The 19,621-nt window shown below is 49.9% G+C and overlaps 1 protein-coding gene across 1 annotated transcript; it reads right to left on the reverse strand.

Moving 5' to 3' along the window:
• Positions 1–715: 715 nt before the first annotated feature.
• TTL (tubulin tyrosine ligase) lies at positions 716–17,764 on the reverse strand. Its single transcript, XM_080585010.1, has 7 exons — positions 17,290–17,764; positions 13,429–13,507; positions 11,452–11,684; positions 8,282–8,417; positions 7,915–8,184; positions 6,804–6,947; positions 716–5,156 (listed from the first exon to the last, which is right to left on the reverse strand). Exons 1-7 carry the CDS (start codon positions 17,444–17,446, stop codon positions 5,039–5,041), a joined length of 1,137 nt encoding a protein of 378 aa, XP_080441136.1. The 5' UTR covers positions 17,447–17,764; the 3' UTR covers positions 716–5,038.
• Positions 17,765–19,621: the final 1,857 nt, after the last annotated feature.

Raw genomic sequence — 19,621 nt, forward strand, 5'->3', positions numbered from 1 at the left:
GAGTTGTGAGGTGCTTATCTGTGAGGTGCAGGCGTGCGGGCGGCACGCCCTGCCCACGCCACGGGTGCCATCAGGCCACCATGACACACACACGTGCCCCACACGCCGCTGCCTCAGCGCTGTTTGGCCCCCCTGCGTTGCTTCCCGTTTGGGGGAGTTGGTGCAGTGCGAGGTGCCCCACTTGGAAATGGGTGGTCTTTAACGCCCCTTCCAACCCAAACTACCTGAGACCTCATCAATGTGTATAAATATCTGAGGGGAGGGCGGCGAGAGGATGGAGTCGGCCTCTTTTCAGTTGTGTCCAGTGACAGGACGAGAGGCAATGGGCACAAACTGAAGTACAGGATGTTCTGGCTCAATATGAGGGGGCACTTCTTTACTGTGAGGGTGACAGAGCACTGGAACAGGTTGCCCAGAGAGGCTGTGGAGTCTCCTTCTCTGGAGATATTCAAAACCTGCCTAGATGCCATCCTGCGCAATGTGCTCTAGGTGATCTTGCTCAGCAGAGGGGTTGGACTAGGTGATCTTCAGAGGTCCCTTCCAACCTCAACCATTCTGTGACTCTGTGTGATAATTTTAGGTAGGCCTGTGTGGAGCCAGTTGGACTTCACAATCCTTGTAGGCCCCTTCCAAATCAGGATATTATATGATTCTATGATTCCCCGTGCCCACCCATGATGGAGGGCAGGCCACCCCAAGGAAAGACGCCAGCCCATGAGATCAGCTCATTTAATGGTGGCCGAGGACAGACGTGGACGCAGCTGCTGGAGAAGCGTGGGACAGGGAGCCCCGCCGGCCCCACACGCGCATGCTGACGTGGGAGCGGCCAGCACCGCCGCCGCTCTCCGTGGCCTGTGGGAGCTGACATGGGTAATGAGACATGGTTACTAACCCACGGACGGCACAGCGGGGCTCCCCGGGGGGACAGCTGCACGTGGAGAACATGAAATGCTGGGACCAGGGACATGCAAGCAGTCCTGAAGGGCGTCGATCACAACGGGGTGCAGAAGCCGGGTGAAATGGCTGCTGATTCCTTCTTATGCTTCTCCAGAGTTTTTTTTGTGGGTTGCAGCTGGCCGCTGGATTTCATGGGAGCACAACAGCAGTTGCATGGTAGTCACAACTAACCTGGCATGAGACAAGTGATTGGGGAATTAACTGAAACCCAGGGCCCAGCTGGACCAGACCCTGCTGGAAACCCACCAGAGCACCTGGGTCTGAAATCCTTCGTGGCCCACAGGAAGGGACAGAGCTAAGACTAGAGACATTCTGCAGTATGGCAGGTATCTTCTTGAAACCCAGCACCATCCTTTATAAAAGCTTAGGAAAGAGGGCAAGACCTTTTCTATTGACCTTTTAGCTGGAATAAGGTAGAAAACATTTTTTTTTGCATTTTTCTAAAAAAAGAAAGTCTCACGAGGGTTTGTGAGCATCACTTGCAAGATGCACCCACGGCTGCAACACTCAGGCCTCAGCCGTACACACATCTAATATATGCTTGGCTAATATATTGGACAAGACCTTAGGCACTATGCTGTCTGTCCTCTGTCATTCACCTCTGTGCTCTACCTCGAGGAATGCTTTGAGGGCAGGTGGTAGTCACAAACAGTACCTGCTGTTTTCCTCCTGAGGCTGTAGCTTACTTTTAAGAATTCAGCAAACCTACCGATGATTAGTGTCCCTGAATCGCTATCTCCCCGAAACCCAGTTGATAGGGCAGTTTATAAACAGCTGCATCACCTGTGGTCACGGCTCTACCATCAAGTCGAAGCCCTGCTTTTAGCTGAGCAGCACTAATACCCAGTTGGTGACGTACCACAACGCAACCCGAGATGCAACGGGGGGGAAGAAAAGGCCTTGGAGTTTGGCAGAGGTTCCTGAGTCAGTACTTCTGGCTTTATCAGCTGCTCCAGTGAAGGCCGCTGCTTTCTCCTGCATCCAGGCTGCTTTCCTGGCCTCTTGCCACTACTTCAGCACGGAGCTGTACACTAAGAAAGGGAACGATCTGATTTTTGAATTTCCCTTTTGAGTGGAAAAGAAAGATGGGTCTGGTGCCCCAGGGCTGGTGCGTTTTTCATTTCTTTATGATGGGGAATTTTTTTTCTCACTTCATGCACTTAGCAGCTGTGCTCTGGGCTGCTCTAGAGCTTGAGAGAGTGCAGTGTGTCCTGTCACCTCATGTACATCCTGGACCAGGGTGATTGCTATTTGATCTTGCCTTTGCTGGGGGGTGGGGGGAAGTATTTTTAAGCTCATGTTAGGTTAAGCTAATTTGAAGATACCCTGGAAATGCCAATGGAGACGTGCTGAACTGTCAGCTTTGCAAGCTGAGTTAAACAGCCATCAGGGCCTACTTTTTTACTTTGGAGTGCTACCACTATGCTTTGCCTGGTCTGCATGGAAGTTTTGACACCTATGTGCCATCATAAGGTTACTAAAACCCAACCAGTCCTCCTCCTATACCCCTCTCTCTAGCAGCTTATGATTCACTACTTCCCCACTGCCTCCTGACTCATGAACTGAAGAGTTCACAGCACCTCTTCGGAATACACCCAAGGTCCAAAGTCAGAGACCAGACCTGGCATTTGGGATCTCTCTAGAAACAAACCCACCCACTAGCACTCACAGTCCAGGCCTCTTCTGCACGCAGCAGAAGAAAAAAAAAAGTCCTGTTTTCACATATTAAAATGTTCCTGCTCCTTGTCACTTCTGAGTGTACCAGTGCACCTTGTGCCTGTCACATGCTGTGCAGATGCTGATCCACGCAGCACTTCAGCGTGTTTACAGCTCCAGAGGTGTTTGTGTGGCTTTTTGGGATGCTTCCTCTCTGCAATGCTTCTGCTGGGTTTTGCTAAGCACTCTGTTCCCTCTTGGATTCAAGCATCCTTGTGTGAAGTAGTGCCACGTGTGGATTCACAGCATGTTGCAAAGAATATCCGTCCCATTACACCATGTTCAAAATATCTTCTTCTAGGGAGGCCTGGACACTTCAGTTCTGTCTCCAGAAAAGTGGCAGGATCGTCTCCTTACAGAGCTCTAGGCTGGCAGGAAGACCTTTCAAATCTCGGTCATGAGCAGAGATGAGTCCATCACGACTCCAGGATCTTTTGAGGGAGAAATCCCACTGCTTGACTCACGTCCCATTTACGCACAGGCAGCAAGAAACTTGTAACCTCCATGATCTCTTCTTGTTTGTTTATTTTGGGTAACAGGAACCAGTTTATTTCTGTGCCAACCATCTCTCCCTGCCAGAGGCAGCAGAACAGAGCTCTGACCTCAGCTGCACAGTCTGCTCTCCTGCTGCAATCAATTCAAATCCCCAGAGCTGCAGTTTTCCATGACGGTTTCCTATGCAGTATGTGAGGATCTCAATCAGGCAATCTATCTCCCTTCCTCCTTGCCAGGAACTGGTTCTGTGCTGCTCATGCAGGCACAATCTGCCCTGAACCATATTTTGAACCACGTAACCTCAGAGCTAAGGTACATCCACACATCGTGTGCAACATGGAAAGAATCCCCAAACCCAGTACCACCATTGTACAAATGAGCTTTAACATGCACTCTGTCAGCACTCAGTTCTTTGCAGACACCACAGTAGCCTCTTGAACAGAGATCTAACGGTTGAACTTTGCTTCTCTGTATAGAAATCTGGGACACGGCACAGGCCAGACACCACTCACAAAGCCAGCTGCTGCTAGAAATGCTGCTGTGCTCTGCAGAGCTTTACTTTAGGAGGGGTGTGCTGGCTTACGCTGAAAATTCAGATGAACTTCACAAGATGGGTAGCATGCCAGGGATTTAGGTTATACTCAAAGTAGATGTTAGCTCTGAAATTCAGGGACCTCAAGGAATTTAACTTCCCCACAAAAATATCAGCCTGCCCCAGCTGTGTGGCAAACCTATACACAAGGAATCTCTCTCCTGGTCTAGAACATCTCACCCAACTTCCTCCTTGCTGCGACTGAGCTGTGGACTGTGTTCAGGGTAGAAAATTACAATATTTGTAAAATGGAGGAGAATCAAATTGGCTGGATCAAACAGGATAAAAATCATTTGGGTTGAAAGGTTTCAGATTCAAGCCTCAAAGGCAGTAAGGTGAAAGCTGAGAGAAGAGCCTAAATTCACTGCATTGTCTCAGAAGAAGCTGAGTAGATTGGGTTTCAGCTATTCAAAACACTCCTAGCACAGAAATGGTGCTAGAAATCCTATAGCCTGCAGGTGAGTCCCAAGGGGAGTCTCTCTACCTGTTTCAAACAGAATCCAACTGCATCAGACTTGGATTGAAACTGATTCAAATCTCATTAGGAAAAGGGATAACTATAAACAAACAAACTGCCTTCCCTGCTTGGGTTAATTCACCGCCTGCAGTTCAGCACCCTTTCTGACAGCGTCCTTGCCAGTCGTTGCCTGGGTGTTCAGCCAGCCAGCTTTGAAATGACCTCAGGAAACTGAATTCTCAGTGTTCCTGGTTTTATGCATCCTGTGACGCAAGAGATCTTGTTCCTTTCTATGGAAAAGAGCAGGAACAAGGGAAAGGAGTCACCTATTTGGAGCTGAGCTAAGGCACTAATTATGCAGTGGGTGAGGAAAGAAGAAACACAGCGGGAGGAGGAAAACTTTCCAACTACGATGTCCCAGAAGACCATCGTACTCTTCACTCAATCGCCTTAAAAAAACCCCACAATGTTATCTCTATAGAAAAGGAGGAGCTAATACAGTATTATAGTATCCCTGTTGGGGTTTCATCTTAAGGTTACTTTGCTGTTCTCCCAGAGAGATTTGTTTCAGATATCAAAGTCACAAGAGCTGTTTCTAAAGTGGATTTTGGTGAATGCAGGCAGAGTTGTCTCAGCAGCTCTGGCTCATCGCTGCTCTGTGTGGGTGCCTGTTTTGTTGTTTTTCCCCATGATTTTCCAGAACAAAAAAAAGAAGTCTGTCCCTATCACTTTTTGGCATGATACTGAGATAAGCCATCGAACAGTGCTGACCCAGTGGGTGCAGTCTCTCCCTATGCACAGCAGACGCATTCCTGTGGTCATCACAGCTTGATAAAGATTGATGGTGGCTGGCTCATCTTCTGCCCAGTGTCAGCGAGCGGGAAAACGCTAGAGATGGCTACATCCACAATTCCTTGGCAGAGTTCTGCATACAGCTTCCTAAGAGACAAGAGAGACAGAGTAAGACGCCCGAGCAGGCCAAACCAGTGGGCCCCCAACCTCCTCATACATAGGCATGTGTTTTCCCAGTGGGAGCTACAAGATCCTGCTGCTGTTACAGGTAGCTCCAGGGAGGCAAATCAGGTGAGGCTGGCATGTCCTGGTATCCTCCCCTCCTACCCCAGCAACCGTCTTCTTTCTCAACGATGCTCCCATTCCCAACATTGCTCTTTGCTGCATGGGACCATAAGACCCATTTCTCTCAGTTTACTGTCAGATCAAGTTCCTCAGCAGCGTCTCCACATCCTCAGGACCCAGACTTGAGTCACCGCAAGATGCATGGGGGCAGACAACAGCTAAGCACCCCCTGTACCAGTCTCCCAGCTCTGGGAGTCGTGATTATCACAACAGACCCTGTACAAGTGGGGATGCACCCCAGAGGGATTTCTTTGATGTATGCATGGTTTGATGAAATGTTGCAATGGGGTGCAAGCGTGTATATTAACTTGTGAGCTAGGCACAGAGATTTCACAGGACTCCCCCAGAAGGGCTGGAAGGGTTTCATCATGGCAAGGTTCACAAAAAGCAGGATTAGGCAGAAGAGAGACAAGGTGTTTGAGAAATGAGTTAACAACAGCTTTGTTTTCTGCTGAAGGAAATACACGTGTAACCTCATTGAATGTGCTGGCATATGGGACACTTCTAGTACCAAAGCTGTCTTTGCTAGAATTAATAATGCCACCCTTGCAGCTGGGGCTACTTAACAGTAAGATGCTTTTTCAGCTCCTGAGTATGTTACTGCTTTCAGCAGACAATTTTTGACTTTTAAATCTGAATTGTGTGATATGGGTGCTATAAATTAGAATAGCCCTGAAAAGGGTGATGACTGGGCTGCCTGGTAGGTTGGCCCTGTATTTCTTCTCTAGTATTAGTGATGACCTAATCTAATCTACATTTAATGCAGATTAGTTGACATACTATAACATACATAATAATATAGATATTATTATAATATATAACACATTGATATGTACGTGTAAAAATAATATGATAGCTACAGTAATGCAGATAATGTAGAACAGCCTTTTCTGTTCTGCTGTGTTTGTATATAATAAAGATGCCTATTTAGCAAAGATTTCTAGTCTTCCAGTCGTCTCAATCGCATAATACAGCGCCTCCCACTGTGCCTATGCAGAGATGTTCATGGCCAGGGTTGCCTGGCTGTCCCAGCTTCCCCTTGGCTGGCAGGAGCTTTGATCCAATTTCTGTGGCATCTACACTGCGCGCTGGGGTCCTACTGCCTGCAAATTCAGTCACCCACTTCCAGCTGCTGCCTTTAATGCTACTCATTTATTCTGTGTTCAGGTGAAGACCATCCACCACTGGCTCCACAAGAGAGGCTGAGAAATCACCTGAGCCCCAAGGCATTAATTCCGCAACGTACCCCACAGTGTCAATAAAAACATCCCAAGTTACATTCAAATCCAGTTGTCCAGAAATCGAGTATCTGGTATGGATTTGCATGGGAAAGCCCCCTTCCATTCACTTTCTTCCACCTTTTTCACTTGGAGTTGGGATACGTCCAAGTTTTGTGTGAGCCATGTGAACGGTGGCACCACAAATGTGTTACAGAAACTGACTACTCACTGGGCACAAGCTGGAGCCCCGTTGACTTCTATGAGCCAGACTTTCAGCTCCTCATCCACCATGAAGTCAAAGCCAAAGAGCTGGAAGCTCTGGTAGTGAAGATGCTTTGTGCTGATTGCAGGCTCTATACACATAAGGCAGCTTCTGCGATGGGAAAAACAGAAACATGAGATTAAAAGCCCTGCGGGCACACTGGTTGCACTGCAGCTTCTGAAGGCACGTGCATGGTGCAGGTAAGCGGAGGGCTCCCCCATTGCCTTGGGACCGCTTCGGGCATCAAGTGGATGGGGCAACGCTTTCTGACTCTGACAAGCAAACAAGCAGGCAGTGCCCCCCTGCAGCCCCATCAGGCCTGCCTTGTGCCTGGTATCTGGGTGTCATTTTACCAGCCCCTAAATTACAAGTTATATCCAACAAACGTCATGGCAACCAGGTCCCTGCAAACATCAAAACATACATGGACAGTCCAAAATTCCTAAGACAGCGCTGAGTTAACACCCAAAGAGCAGGAGAGCAGCATCCGCCCTCACCACTAGATTAGGCAAGTGGAAAAAGAGAATCTGCAGTTAGAGCTTGAAGTAGAAGGCAGAGCCACAAAGAGCTGCACCCAGGGCCCCCAGGGAACTGCCACTCAGAGCTCATTTGCCACTGAGACCCTCAAAGATCGTGTCATGTCATTTTGGTGTAACAGCAATGGGGGATTTGCAAAGAAAACTCTGCCATGGAGGATCACTTCTTCAAGACCTGGTTTCTCTGCAGTGCCACGATCTCTCCAGGCAATTTCCTCAGTGCCCAGGAAGTAGCTGATAGTGCTAGCTGGCTCTGCTTGGGCTAAAGCTCACTCCATTCTCCTCTAAAAACAGCCAGCAAAATGCACACACACTGACACCTACCCTTCAGAGAACCGCATCTATAGAGTCCCTTATCTGCTTTTTCACTAAGCAATGACATTGGGGTGTTTCTGGATTTATCTTTAATTTACCACTGGGTCACAACCCCCGATTCACGCAAATCAACCCCTTCTCTTGTCCATCTGTCTGCTCAGTTGTGTTCATACAGATTCCCTGTCACTGAAGGGTTGGGTACCCCTGTACAACTGGCAGCTGGTTACCTTATTATGTGTTTGATTTGCAGTAAGATGCTATTCTCAAGCGTTGTGTTTAGGGCATCCATCAGATACTGGTTGAACTCCTCAAAGAACATTTCATTCCCTTCCTCATACCGCCCGTAGTTTTTGGAATATTCCTTCTGAATGCAGTGATTGGTCAAGTGGCAGGTTTTGTCCTGGAAATTAGCACTGTTATATGGTTCGGAAGAGGTCCGCAGGACACCCTCTCTGTAGAGGTAGATATTATATTGATGATCCACGAGAACCCAGCTCCTAGGGGGCAAGAGAACAAACTCAAGTCTCAGTGGCTTAAAAAGAAACTACGCAGAAATGCAAACCGGTATTACAAAAGCCAGGCAGAAAAGGTTACCTGATGTCAAACTTGCGATGCCCTGGCTCCAAAAGAAGAGGCTTCTCCAGGTATTTCTGGATCACGTGCACTTGTCCCTGCTCATCGATAAAGTCCAAGAGCTCTCCAGCCTCTGAAGAAATCATGATCCCTTCCCCTGACACAGAAAGATAAAGAAAAAATCAGGTGGAGGATCTTTGCTAGAGCTCTTTCCGGGCCCAAGTGGGCCGTGGATCATTCCCATGGAAAACCAAGCATCACATGAGAACCCATGGCCCCAGGGCTGCCTGGTGCCTGAGCTATGTCATGTTAGCTCAGTGTCATGCAATAAATTGGCAGAGGTATCTCCCCTTTTCCATGCCATAGGACATTTGGTTCCCCTCCAGCTGGAGCTAACGCAAATGGAAACCAAGGGTACTGAGATGGCACGGTCTGCCTGGGGCCTGTCTGCAGGGGATGGCTATTTAGGTGTGAGTAGATGCAGAGCAATCAGGGACCTTGGCAAGAAGTGAGGCAGCTGCTTTGTTTGGAGGATTAGATTTTCTTTTCTGGCAGGTTTTTTTTCCAGCTGGGCTTGGCAGGGAGGGGCATTTAGCACTTTTTAAATTTTCTTTTGCTTTTCCCTGTTTTTCAGCAGTTTGAAGAGAAGGGGCTTTGGCAGTTTGTGAGATTTTTCTTTATTTTGTTTCTTTGGGGAGAGAGGTTTGTTTTCATTCTATACTAAGACTTTCTTCCCCCGCCTGGCTTTTCTGTCTGCCAGAAGCAGACATGCAAACAGTGTTCCCCTGCTCACTGAGTCCATTTAAGTTACTATTGAAATCACTGCTGAATTAGGAAAAGAACTGTTTCAAAATGCTCATCCATGTAGTCAGTGTTTTCCCCTTCTTTGGAAACTCTTCATTAAAGAATTCAGATGTGTCTTTTAAATACTGCCACATTTTGGCTGAAGCTGTCGCTGTTCATTCCTTGCAAGAGTCCAGACATGAAATCACTGTTGCAGAACAACGAAGAGAGAACAGATCCCTTCTGGGATTTGATAAAGGGATGGCACAGTGCCACTGAAGGATAAACCAGCTCAGGTAAAATTATCTAACATTTCTCTGGCACTATGGCCTGTTGTTAAGCATTTAATTAACCTTTTAGACTAAAGCTGATAATTTACTCTTAATTTTGTGCTGATTTTTTTTAGGAAATACTGAGTGAAAAGAAACAAACTCTCTTCAGTGGGGCACCAGTAGGACAACACTGGTTTAGAGCACACCTGTGAATCACCAGCTTCCCAGCCCCACCAATGCCCTACCCTTCTTAGTGTCCTCAAACCAAATGGAAGTGCTTTCATCAAATATTTTTCTCCCCCATTTTATCGGGGGGGGGGGGGGGGAAGAGTGAAACAAGATTTTTAGTCCCCTGGTCACAGCAGAGCCAGTCAGACACTTGTGTTGGTGTACCTGTGGTGTATCACAGTGCTGTACATCACACGGGAAAGGAAGGAAACAACATCTCTTTAAGCCAGTAAAGCTGCTGCAGTGGGAAAGTCAGCAGGCATCAGTTCTGTGCTGGACAGCCGGTGAACTGAGCGGGTGGTTAGCTCAACTGTGCACCTAGTCAGCAACCAGCAAAGCAGCTTATGTGGGGCCACTGTCTCTGTTCTCAAAGACGACACCAAAATCTCTGGCAACAGATGAACGTTTCTTAACTTTTACGTCAGGACATCCTAAACCTGTAGTTTTCCTTCTAATGATGGACAACCAAGCTTCTCCTAGAACTCTCTTGAATCAGGGGCTGTCTCTGAACTGAAGCTGCCTCGGCAATTAATGCCGACAAGCTTTCTGCTTCATCAGAAGTAATCCCCAGACATTTGAACTTCTCTCTAGAAGATTAGCATGAGGCTCTCTTTTCACTTTAATTCCCATCTTGAGTTCTGCAGCACAGTGATGAATACAAAAAGTTACTTTGCTTTAATGCAGAAAAGAAGACAGGATCCCACTTGAATAAAGTATGCGGAGAGTTTAAACCTCCCCATGCTGCAGTGAATAACTGCCATGGCCTTTTCAGTTTTCCAGACTGATTCTTTGCCAGACAGTTACACTGCACAGACACATTTCCCATCAGTGGCATGACGAAAGTACTCATCTCCCTTCCTCCCTGGTGAAAATACATGTACTCTTCTGATGCTTCTCAGTAATGGAGCCATGAAAGCAGAGCAGCGAGGAAAGCCTGCACGAATGAGTTGTATCACCCAGCCTCCCTGCAGCCACCTCTGGCTTTCACGTTTCCTGATGATTTTTGTAAAACTGCTTCAAAAGTGACTCTGCAAATATGAGTAGTATTTCAGGGCCTGTTCTGTTTGAAAAGACCAGGTCTTTCCATGGGCAGGGCTCTGCTACTTGGGGTCTGCGCACACAGCAAGGCGCGTTTTCATAATGAAATTCTGATAGCATGCCAGTGATACTGCTGTAACTGGCAGATAGGATAATTACCAAAGCATTACATCCATAGCTGTGTCCAGCTCTATCTTCCTAATAGCTCATTATTTCTGTACAGCAAGCTGTGCAACGACCCTGGAAAAAGGAAGGGCATGTTATCACCTAGGTATCTATTGCCTTATTCAAATGAAAGAGAAATACAGGTACTGCATTGCTCTGCTTGGGGCTGCCCAGGCTTGGATGTAGTTTGGATACACTGCGCTCACAGCTCTCAGTGTGACCATGGGAGGGACATTGGCACCAGGTATTTAGGTTTGGGTGGAAGACAAACAATGGTCTGAAATCAGCTGAAATCAGGCTTGGCTGCAGCATGGAAATGCTTGCCACTGTCCTGGAGGACTGCTCTCCTCTCCACTGCCCTCCTCCCCACATCCTGTTATGCTCCCCATCTCTTGCAGTCCACATTCCCCTGGCCTGCTGGTCCCTGCTGCCTTCCCCCAGCACCAAACATTCTTGTATTTTGAGGTGCATGACTAGAAAAAAGGGGAGTTATTTCACTGCCATCCATGTCCTAATTCCTGTCAGGAGCCTGATGCCACCAAAAAAGGAGAGCCCTATGGTGGCATGACTGGCATGGATTAGGTAGGCGAAGCCATTCACAGATGGGCTAAATTTTAGCTGGGCTCAGCCAAGCCCCAGGACTCTATTGATCAAGTAAGGGGTAAGGAATAATGAGAAGGTGGCTCATTTTGCTGAAAACCGAACCTTTGGCACCAGCTGAGGACTTGGCGATCCACACGTTGCCTTCTTTGCCTTCCCGCCGCCTATTGTAAGCTGCCAAAAAGACTTCTCTCTCATCTGTCCTTGTGTTGTTTATGAGATGGCGAATTCCATTCTGTGCTGGGGCCACGGGGGTCTTCAGGTTTGTTGGGTAAATCACATAGGACTCGGGGAACCACGTGCAGGACTCTGATAGCTCAGGGCTTGTCTTGATTAGCCTGGGTGAAGAGATAGAGGCTGTTAATCTCCACATTGTTAATCTCCAGAGTGACCCGCGAGGACATAATTTCCTGAGTACAAGTCATAATTAACTGGGCTCTGGTGATGAATAGCATCTTACAGACAGCCTGTACTAAATAATTATATTCTCTTTAGACCATCGAAATTAGGGTCTTTTTTAAAGAGATCATGGCAATCCCAAGCTGCAACAATGCACTTCTCTTTGAACCAGACCTGCAAGCTTTTGTTAAATATTTTGTGCTTTAGATATCACGAAGCAATCAGTAGAGAAGTTTCCATGTAATTAGAGCTTGTAGTGAGTTCCCTACACCATCTCTGCACGAGGCCACTGAGGAGGCGTGATTGCTACTGCGAAACAGGGCAGGAAGGAAGCTGTGATAACAGCAGGCAAAGGGGAAGCCAGAGCAGTAATGCTCTCGGGCTGCAGCTCAGCTCGTGACCCCATTCCCCCTGAGATCAGATCAGGCGTCCCAGATGGGGATGGAGACCATTGGGAACAGGCTGAAGGCAAGAACACAGCTACACTTTTCCTGTTCTGAGGTGCCTGGGATCCCCTTTGCATTATTCAGTCTCTGTTCCCTCTGGCAGCTACTCCCTCCTACCACCAGTTACGCCTAGAGATGCCAGCAAACTCCTGTCAGTGGAGCTGAGGCCTGTTTTCTTTCAGAGTCCAGGGAGGTGCCTGCCTCTTTGAATGCTCATTCTGCGTTTTGCTGAAAGCCAAAAGCAGAGCTAACCATGTGCTGACTTTCTGTGTGCATCCTCTGTTGAAATGGCAGTCTGTCAGTGACACCCTGGGATTCCCCTGTCAGAGGAACGTCACTTCTGGTCCCTTGGTTTCATAAGTGGCTTGATACACGGTTGACCCCAGAGTACAACAAGTCAGCCAAGCTTCAGGAGAGAAAAACAACTGCAAGCACTTTCAAGACTGTCTCCAGACCATGGGCTGCAGAGAAATCCAGCTGGGGAGCACGCTGAATGCTTGTTTAAAATGTCCTGACAAACAGCATCACTACTGTAGAGAAAGCATTTGGGACCAGGTTCTTTGCAGGAGAAGGATTGGCCTCAGATCAGCACACAGACTGCATCAGCAAGAGGCAGGACAGACACTAACTTGTAATCAGACGCTTGGAGGAGGCCAAGAGCTCTGACATGAAGATGCCCTGACGACTGCAGAGTTTGCGCAGGGAGCGGGGTTATCTACAATGAAACCTCACCCCCATTTCCCCAGGAGACCATGGCACAGCTGGTCATGCAGAAATAACTCCCAGAGCCTGGTCTTCCTTGAGATGTCTCCAGACATTTGCTTGACCAACAAATCTGATTAGCTAAACACATGTTAGTGCCTCATCGCTGTATGAATCAGAGGACGAGAGGAGTAGGTTTTAATTAAGTAGCTACAAGGAGAAAGAGCAGATACGGTTTGTTGTTTTTTTTCTTTGATTTGGCTCTAATCTGTAGCTCCTGTCTGTCTGATTCAATACACTGTATGGTTTCAAGAAGATGTAATTCAATGGAAATGTCATTTCCCCTGAAGTTACAAAGAGGTCATTGTGCACCCAGATATCTGCCTAGACCAGCACAGAAGTCTGAAGACACCACGTGCGAGGACGCCCCAATGCAGCTGTTCTGTGAAATACCCTTAGAACAGGTTCAGCAGTTGCCAACAGTTAGAAGAAAATTTTCTACCAACGCTGTGAAACATTTCAGTGAATTCCTTACTTCACCAGGGATGCTTTGCGGCACAGCTTGTCTGCTCCCCTGTAGTAATTCACCAGCTGCACAAGTCCGGGTTCGTGGCCTACAACAGAAAATAGAAAAGTCAGGCAAACTTCTCAATTAGTGGAGGAAAAACATCTGCTTAGTGCAAAGGATCTGTGCAGTAGAGAAGAAAAAGAAGCTGTTTCCTTGCCCTCCATCAAAGAAACAGACTCTCAGCTGGTACCAGCTCCAGCATTTTCCTCCTATCAGGGAAGAAAAAACATGCTTTTATTCAAGTCTGTTTTGAACATGCTGCTTCCATTTTCCAAAAGAAAGTAACCATTTCCTAATTCACACCGGGAACGGGCAGAGCCATCCAAAAATGTTCTCCATTTGCTGGTGGCACTTTTTAAGAGCCAGGCTTTCAGTTACTCTTAAGAGCAGTAGGAAGATGCAGGGAAGTACACCATGACACAAAGATCACAGCTTAGGAAAAAACCTTTTTTTTTTTTTTTTTGTCATTTACAGCAGGATTCCCTTTAGGCTCAGATAAAGGGCTGGGAAATGTTAAAAGACGATCTAAAGCCTTGCTTCCCTCTGGCAGCATGCAGGAATGCCCCTGGGACAGCTGCAGTGGGAAGGGACCCCTGGAGGCCTCACGCCCCAACCTCCTGCCCAGTCGAAGTCCAAACAGCTCTGAGGTTGAAGATCCCACTGCAAATGTCCCTCCCATGGTCACTCCGAGAGACTGACGGCCCAAGGGGTAATGCAGATCTGGGCAGCAGCGCACAGCCTTCCCCAGAACACGGATGTGCAACAGGTGAACGATGCCAGAGGCAATACCTGGCGCCCTGGTGACAACTGACATCCATAGGGAAAATATGACAGAAAACCACTCTGGTCTGAAGCGAGACCTAGGACCAGAGGGACCCCCAAGCATGACAAGTTACTTGCATCTTTGCCTTCTCTTTTCAAACAAATGCTTGTGGGAGTTATTTAGACCCTGAAACAGCATTCAGAGTTTTAGTTACCCTCTGCGGTAATTGCCTGGAAAAAACGGCCCAGAGCAAACATTAACCTAAAGACCAGGCAGCTGCGAGATCACAGACAGTGAATATCTATTTCAACCCCAAAACCATGGCCCCGACCTGGCTCATTATTTTAATCACAGATCTTTAAGTACGAAAAACAGCTGAAAGATCTGTAAAGCCAGGTACAGTCAGCACTGCCACGCACTAATTTACAGAAAGCAATTAGTAAAAACTCTCAAATTTCTTCCTGTTTCCAGCTTACTGATTTTGCTTGCTTCCCAGGGCACCTGAGGTAGTGCCCCTGTTGGTTTGCTGAGCATCTCTGGAGCAGTGGCCTGTGACGTGCAGTGTGGTGGCCAGCAAGGAGGGAAAGGGAACAGGTTCTTGTGCACACCGAGGTCTGCTCAGTGAGTTTAACAGGGCTAAAAAGCTGTCAAGGCACTGAGTGAACCGGCGATCCTCCAGCGGCCAGCAGAGCCCAGCATCTTCTGCTCTGTCAGGCCTCTGCAGCCTGCTCCTCCTTTGTCTCCCCTTAGCACAAGCTGTTTTTATGCAAGATACAGGCTTAGATGCGGACACTCACCGTGTAAGGGCACCATCAGCCCAAGGAGTAGGAAACCAGCGAGTGCAGCAGAAGTGCTTGTGGCCAGCCAGCAGCAGTGGCACTCCCACCACTCCCCCGTGACACACGATCTAAGCTTAGCCCTTTGGAAGACAGGGCCTTACAACTCCTTGAAGCAGTGTCTGTTTCAAGCAGAGCCTTTAGGAGAACCCAACCCAGCCAGCCTGCGTGCAACAGCTGCTCAGAGGGACAGCTTTAGGAAGAGATTCCAGAGAAGGTACAGATTTTTGGAAGATGTACCGAAATAACCATGTTTTTTTTTTTTGTCTTAATCTACCGATTTCAGGCAACCAGCTCCTGCTATAAGAGGATGGGTTAAAGAAGTCAGTGCCAAAGGTTGGCCCCTCTCTAAGAAAAACATTTTTAGGTATCCTGTCATAAGACATACCGAGGGACCTGCTGAAGCCCTTCCATCATCCTAGGGCTCTTCTCTAGGGTGGAAGAGGTTAGTAAGAGGTTGACCTGAGCTGGGCATGCTGTTCTGGTCACATGAAAGGCCCGCACCGGTTCTGTGACGAAGCCTGCTGCTCCCAGGCCCTGCATGCAAACCTCCACACTAGGGCCCAGCTTTGCTTGTGGTGGCTGGCTGCAGCACGTGTGAGCATCCTCACTGCTCAAGCCTCTCCCAGGGATCCCCTGCCTCCTGCAAACACCCTGACGCTGGGAGGTGACCAGATGGCACTGCCATGTGGCGGGGACTTTCCAGTCACAAGCGCCTGTGGAGACAGGGGGAGTGGTGCTGGAGCTGCTGACTTACCGATCTGACAGAGCAGGGGTGACCAAGTGGTGCTGGGCTTGAACTGCATGAAAGGGGCTGCAAAAGCAGTCCTGCCCCCAGGCTGCTGGGACTGCAGAAGGGAGACACCCTGCGGTGTTGGGGTTAGCGGCGTCCTCACCACAAACCTGCTCCGACACGCTGGGGAGAGGAACCAGCACGGGGCCAGCCCAGCAGCTGGCACTCTGCACAGACACCCACCAGCCTCGCAGCTCGCCACCAGCCACGGGCAATGACGGTGCATCTCTGCTCCCCGCCGCACCCCACAACGCTGCCAGCGCCTGGCGTGGCTCTCCCTGCTCGTGGGCAGCCTCTCCTTCCCTGCTGCTGGGCTCTTCCCTGTCTGGTAGGGCCGGGGACAGGCAGCAGGGCTGGCAGGGGACAAACCCGCGTAGGGAAGCTCCCAGAGCTTGCTCACCCACGGCCATGCATGCTGGCAGAAGGGGACAAGCAGCAGTGGAGAAGAAGAGGGGGTGCCCTGGCCTTACATGCACACGGCCTCCACAATAACTCTCCCCCTGCCCCAAGCAGGGACCAGTCGTGCTGTCACCCTCGCCAAGACCCTGCAGAGGCACATCCTCGGATGATGGTTTCAGTGCACCTGGCTGTGACACGTTTCCGCAGGAGCTCAAACCCCAGAAACACTCCCCTAACGCGTGAGCTCAGCGCTGCAACCTCCCTGCCCTGTGCTAGGCACAGGGATGTCACTGGCACCGCTGTGTCCCCCATGATCCTGCACCAAGAGACAGAACCCCCAAGGAACAGCAAAAAAAAAAAAGCCTCAAGTGTTTTTTCTGCACGCAGGCTCAGAAGTAGGGGTGACGTGACCCCCCCAGACAGCCCTGGGGATGGCGGGGACCCTGAGACCACTGTCCTCTACACGCGGGGAGCCAAACAAAGGGAGTGTCCCACTGCGGGGTGCGAGTCCCGGCTGCCAGCATCCCACTCCTCCGCCCCGCAGCCCCCAGGCTGGGCTGGGTATTTTGGGGGGCATCGCAGACGCTGTCCTCCAGGAGTTTGGGGAGGGCGATCCTTCGAGGCCTGGCGAGGGGCAGCAGCCCCCAGCAGGGACTGCCTGTTTTCAGGTTTTGGGACAGAGCCCGTTCCAGGGATGGAAGCGGCCGCAGGGAGACCCCCGGTGCTGCCCCTTTGTTCTTGGCGATGCGGGCTGGGGCGGCCACGGGGTCCCTGCGGCAAGGAGCCCGGCGGCAGACAGACGGCTGGGGGCCAGCTCTCACCGAGGGGCTGCTGCCACTGCCAAGGGGACCAGGAGACACCAGGGGACAGCCGGGCGATGCCTCCCAGGCTATGGGGGACCCTATGGGGCACACCCTGCCCGCAGAGGTGCCAGGGGGCTGCCGAACCCCGGTGGCCGCACCCTGCCCGGGGGGGGGGGGGACACCCCGACAGCACCGCGCCCTGCTCATGCACGGCGGCGCCGAGCCAGCCCTTACCCAGCCTGCCGAAGGGGAGCCGGTTCCTCTCGCCCAGCATCAGGTTGAAGCGGGGGTTGTCCTTCCTGAGCCGCCTCCACTGCCCGCTGGCCAAGAGGAGCCGGGAGACCTCGGCGTAGACGCTGCTGTTCTCGTCCCGCACCACGAAGGTGTACATGGCGGCGGGGCGGGGAGCACCCCCGGACCCTTACCCTACCCTACCCCGGGGGCCCGCCGGCCTCCCCAGGCCCATGGGGCCCCGCCGCAGCCTAGGCAGGGCCCTGCTCGGCCACCGGCACCGGCACCGCCGCCTCCTCCCGTCCTGGCTCCGCATGGCCGGGGCCGCCCGCCCCTGCGCGCCGCCGGGCTGAGCTCATCGCGGGGAGGGACCGCGCCGGGGCCCGCGGCTGCGGGGCGGGGAGGCCCCGGCTCGGGTCTACCCCCGGCTCGGGGGGGGGACAGGGAGGGACAGGGGGGCACACGGGGGGGGTGCTGGCCCTGCCCCTGCACCGCCTTCCCCACGGCGACCCGGAAGCAGAGCGGGTTTTCCCGATTGTAGAAGATGGCGCCGTGGGGGGTGGTGGTGAGCCCCGGCCCTGTGTGCCAGCAGGGGGTGGGAGAAGGGGATGGGAGAAGGATGGGGGGATCGTAAAGGTCTGCCCGTGTGGCTCTGCCCTGAGCCCCGACATTGCAAGGGCCCCTGTGGGGCACAGCTATGGGGGAGAGGGAAGGGGTCGTCCCCTCTGCTCAGCGCTCCTTGGCCCGCATCGGGATGCTGCGGGTAGTTCGAGGATGGTCTTGGTGAAATGGAGTGAAAAACAGATGGCAGATGAGGGTGGCAGGCGAGGAAAGGGCCAGGCTGCCCCTGGGGGTGATGCTGGCCCCAAGCTGAGAGACAGCGAGGCCTGGGAGCTGGTACACCGACACTTGTCCTTGGTCCACCACACTCACCAAATCCTGTTTTTCTTCTTGACATCTTTCGGTTTTCCTGTGCTTATCTTCTCAAGCATTGTTACCGAGTTAGGTTTTTCTGTTCATTGAAAATGCCTTTTTCCTTGTAACCGTTGCTCCTGTCTTCCTCTTAAACGAGGCTGCAGCCAACCGCACCCATCTCGTTTCACAAATTCACAACCTGGAGAGTTTAGATCTCTTAACAAACCTGTCAGTAATGGCAACAGAGTTCTTGATTTGGTTAATGCCCTGGTTTCCTTGCAGACCCTGTATGAGAAATGCCGTCAGCACTGCATGCTTGTGTTGGTTGCTATAAAACACGACGCATTTCCAACAAATCAAGAGCATTTTCCTGAAGAGAACTGAAATGTGTGGTAGATTGGTGATGACCAGCATGCTTTTTCTTTTTTGACAACATGAGATGATACGTGGCTCAAGGACAGGGAAATCTCATTTTAAAAATGGCTCCTTACCTACCTCATTTTCTTCTGCTAAATTGATCAAAAAGTTCTTAATGAAATGTTTTCCACCTTATGGACGGTGACAACAACTAGTGTTTCCAAGTTGTTATGGTAAAAGACCAATTTTATTAATAATCTAAGGAAAATAGAAAACACCCAACTGTAGGCCAAATGGATGATAACAAGATTCGAATGAAGAAGAACTGTCCGATTATTTTTTATCATCTTTGACTGGATGCTGACGTGCAGGTTGTTTAAATGTGATGCTAATTGTTACTGACATGAATCTTGGGATACTGAATCTAGTCTTTTTGAAGCTAAAAGGTTTTTCCTGAATATAAAATGGGATCAGAACTTAATTTACCTCCCCTCCCCCCCCAAGAAAAAATAAAAGGGTTTTAAAGCAATATTATCTCAGCTGTGCCATTTAGAAGTAAACATTTTAATTTTGTGTGTGTATGTACACCTCTTGTATGTGAGGAATGGCCTGTGGGTATGCTCCTGCATGGGCAGAGTGAGAATGGGAACCATCAACCCCAGTCATTTGGGACCCCACTTGTCTTCCTTTTGACAAGGCTGTAGAGGTGGGGAATACATCAGGACGTTAAATCCCATCCTTCTCCCACTCTGGAGAAAAAATTAACCTTCTTTATTGAAAGTTTTTCTGAACTGACACTTTCCAGGTTGTGATAAAGTGAGTTTTGCAGCTTTTCTTTTCACGTGGTCCTGGATGGCTCAGAAGAAAGTGCTGCAACATTATTTTGCTAACGCTGATCTGGTAACACAGGAGAAACTTCCTTTCCAGCTTCGATGGCAGCTACCAGGATGGATAAAATAAGTTGAGGCTGTACTATATGCAGTTCCAAAACTGATGACAGCACTACAGATATAACTTACTATACTCACAGGTATATAGAAAAGATATGAAAACCTACAACTGC

Source organism: Anser brachyrhynchus, assembly GCF_964034855.1.
Source record: "Anser brachyrhynchus genome assembly, chromosome: 3".
Lineage (NCBI taxonomy): Eukaryota > Metazoa > Chordata > Aves > Anseriformes > Anatidae > Anser > Anser brachyrhynchus.

What these genes read in the sequence shown, in the direction of transcription:
- TTL (XM_080585010.1), bottom strand. Translation starts at nt 17,446, where the DNA reads ATGTACACCTTCGTGGTGCGGGACGAGAACAGCAGCGTCTACGCCGAG. An exon ending in CATCGCAAGTTTGACATCAG is followed by an intron (nt 8,185 to 8,281) that starts GTAACCTTTTCT and finishes CTTGCCCCCTAG; the next exon opens with GAGCTGGGTTCTCGTGGATC. An exon ending in GGGGCTCCAGCTTGTGCCCA is followed by an intron (nt 5,157 to 6,803) that starts GTGAGTAGTCAG and finishes CTTGTCTCTTAG; the next exon opens with GAAGCTGTATGCAGAACTCT.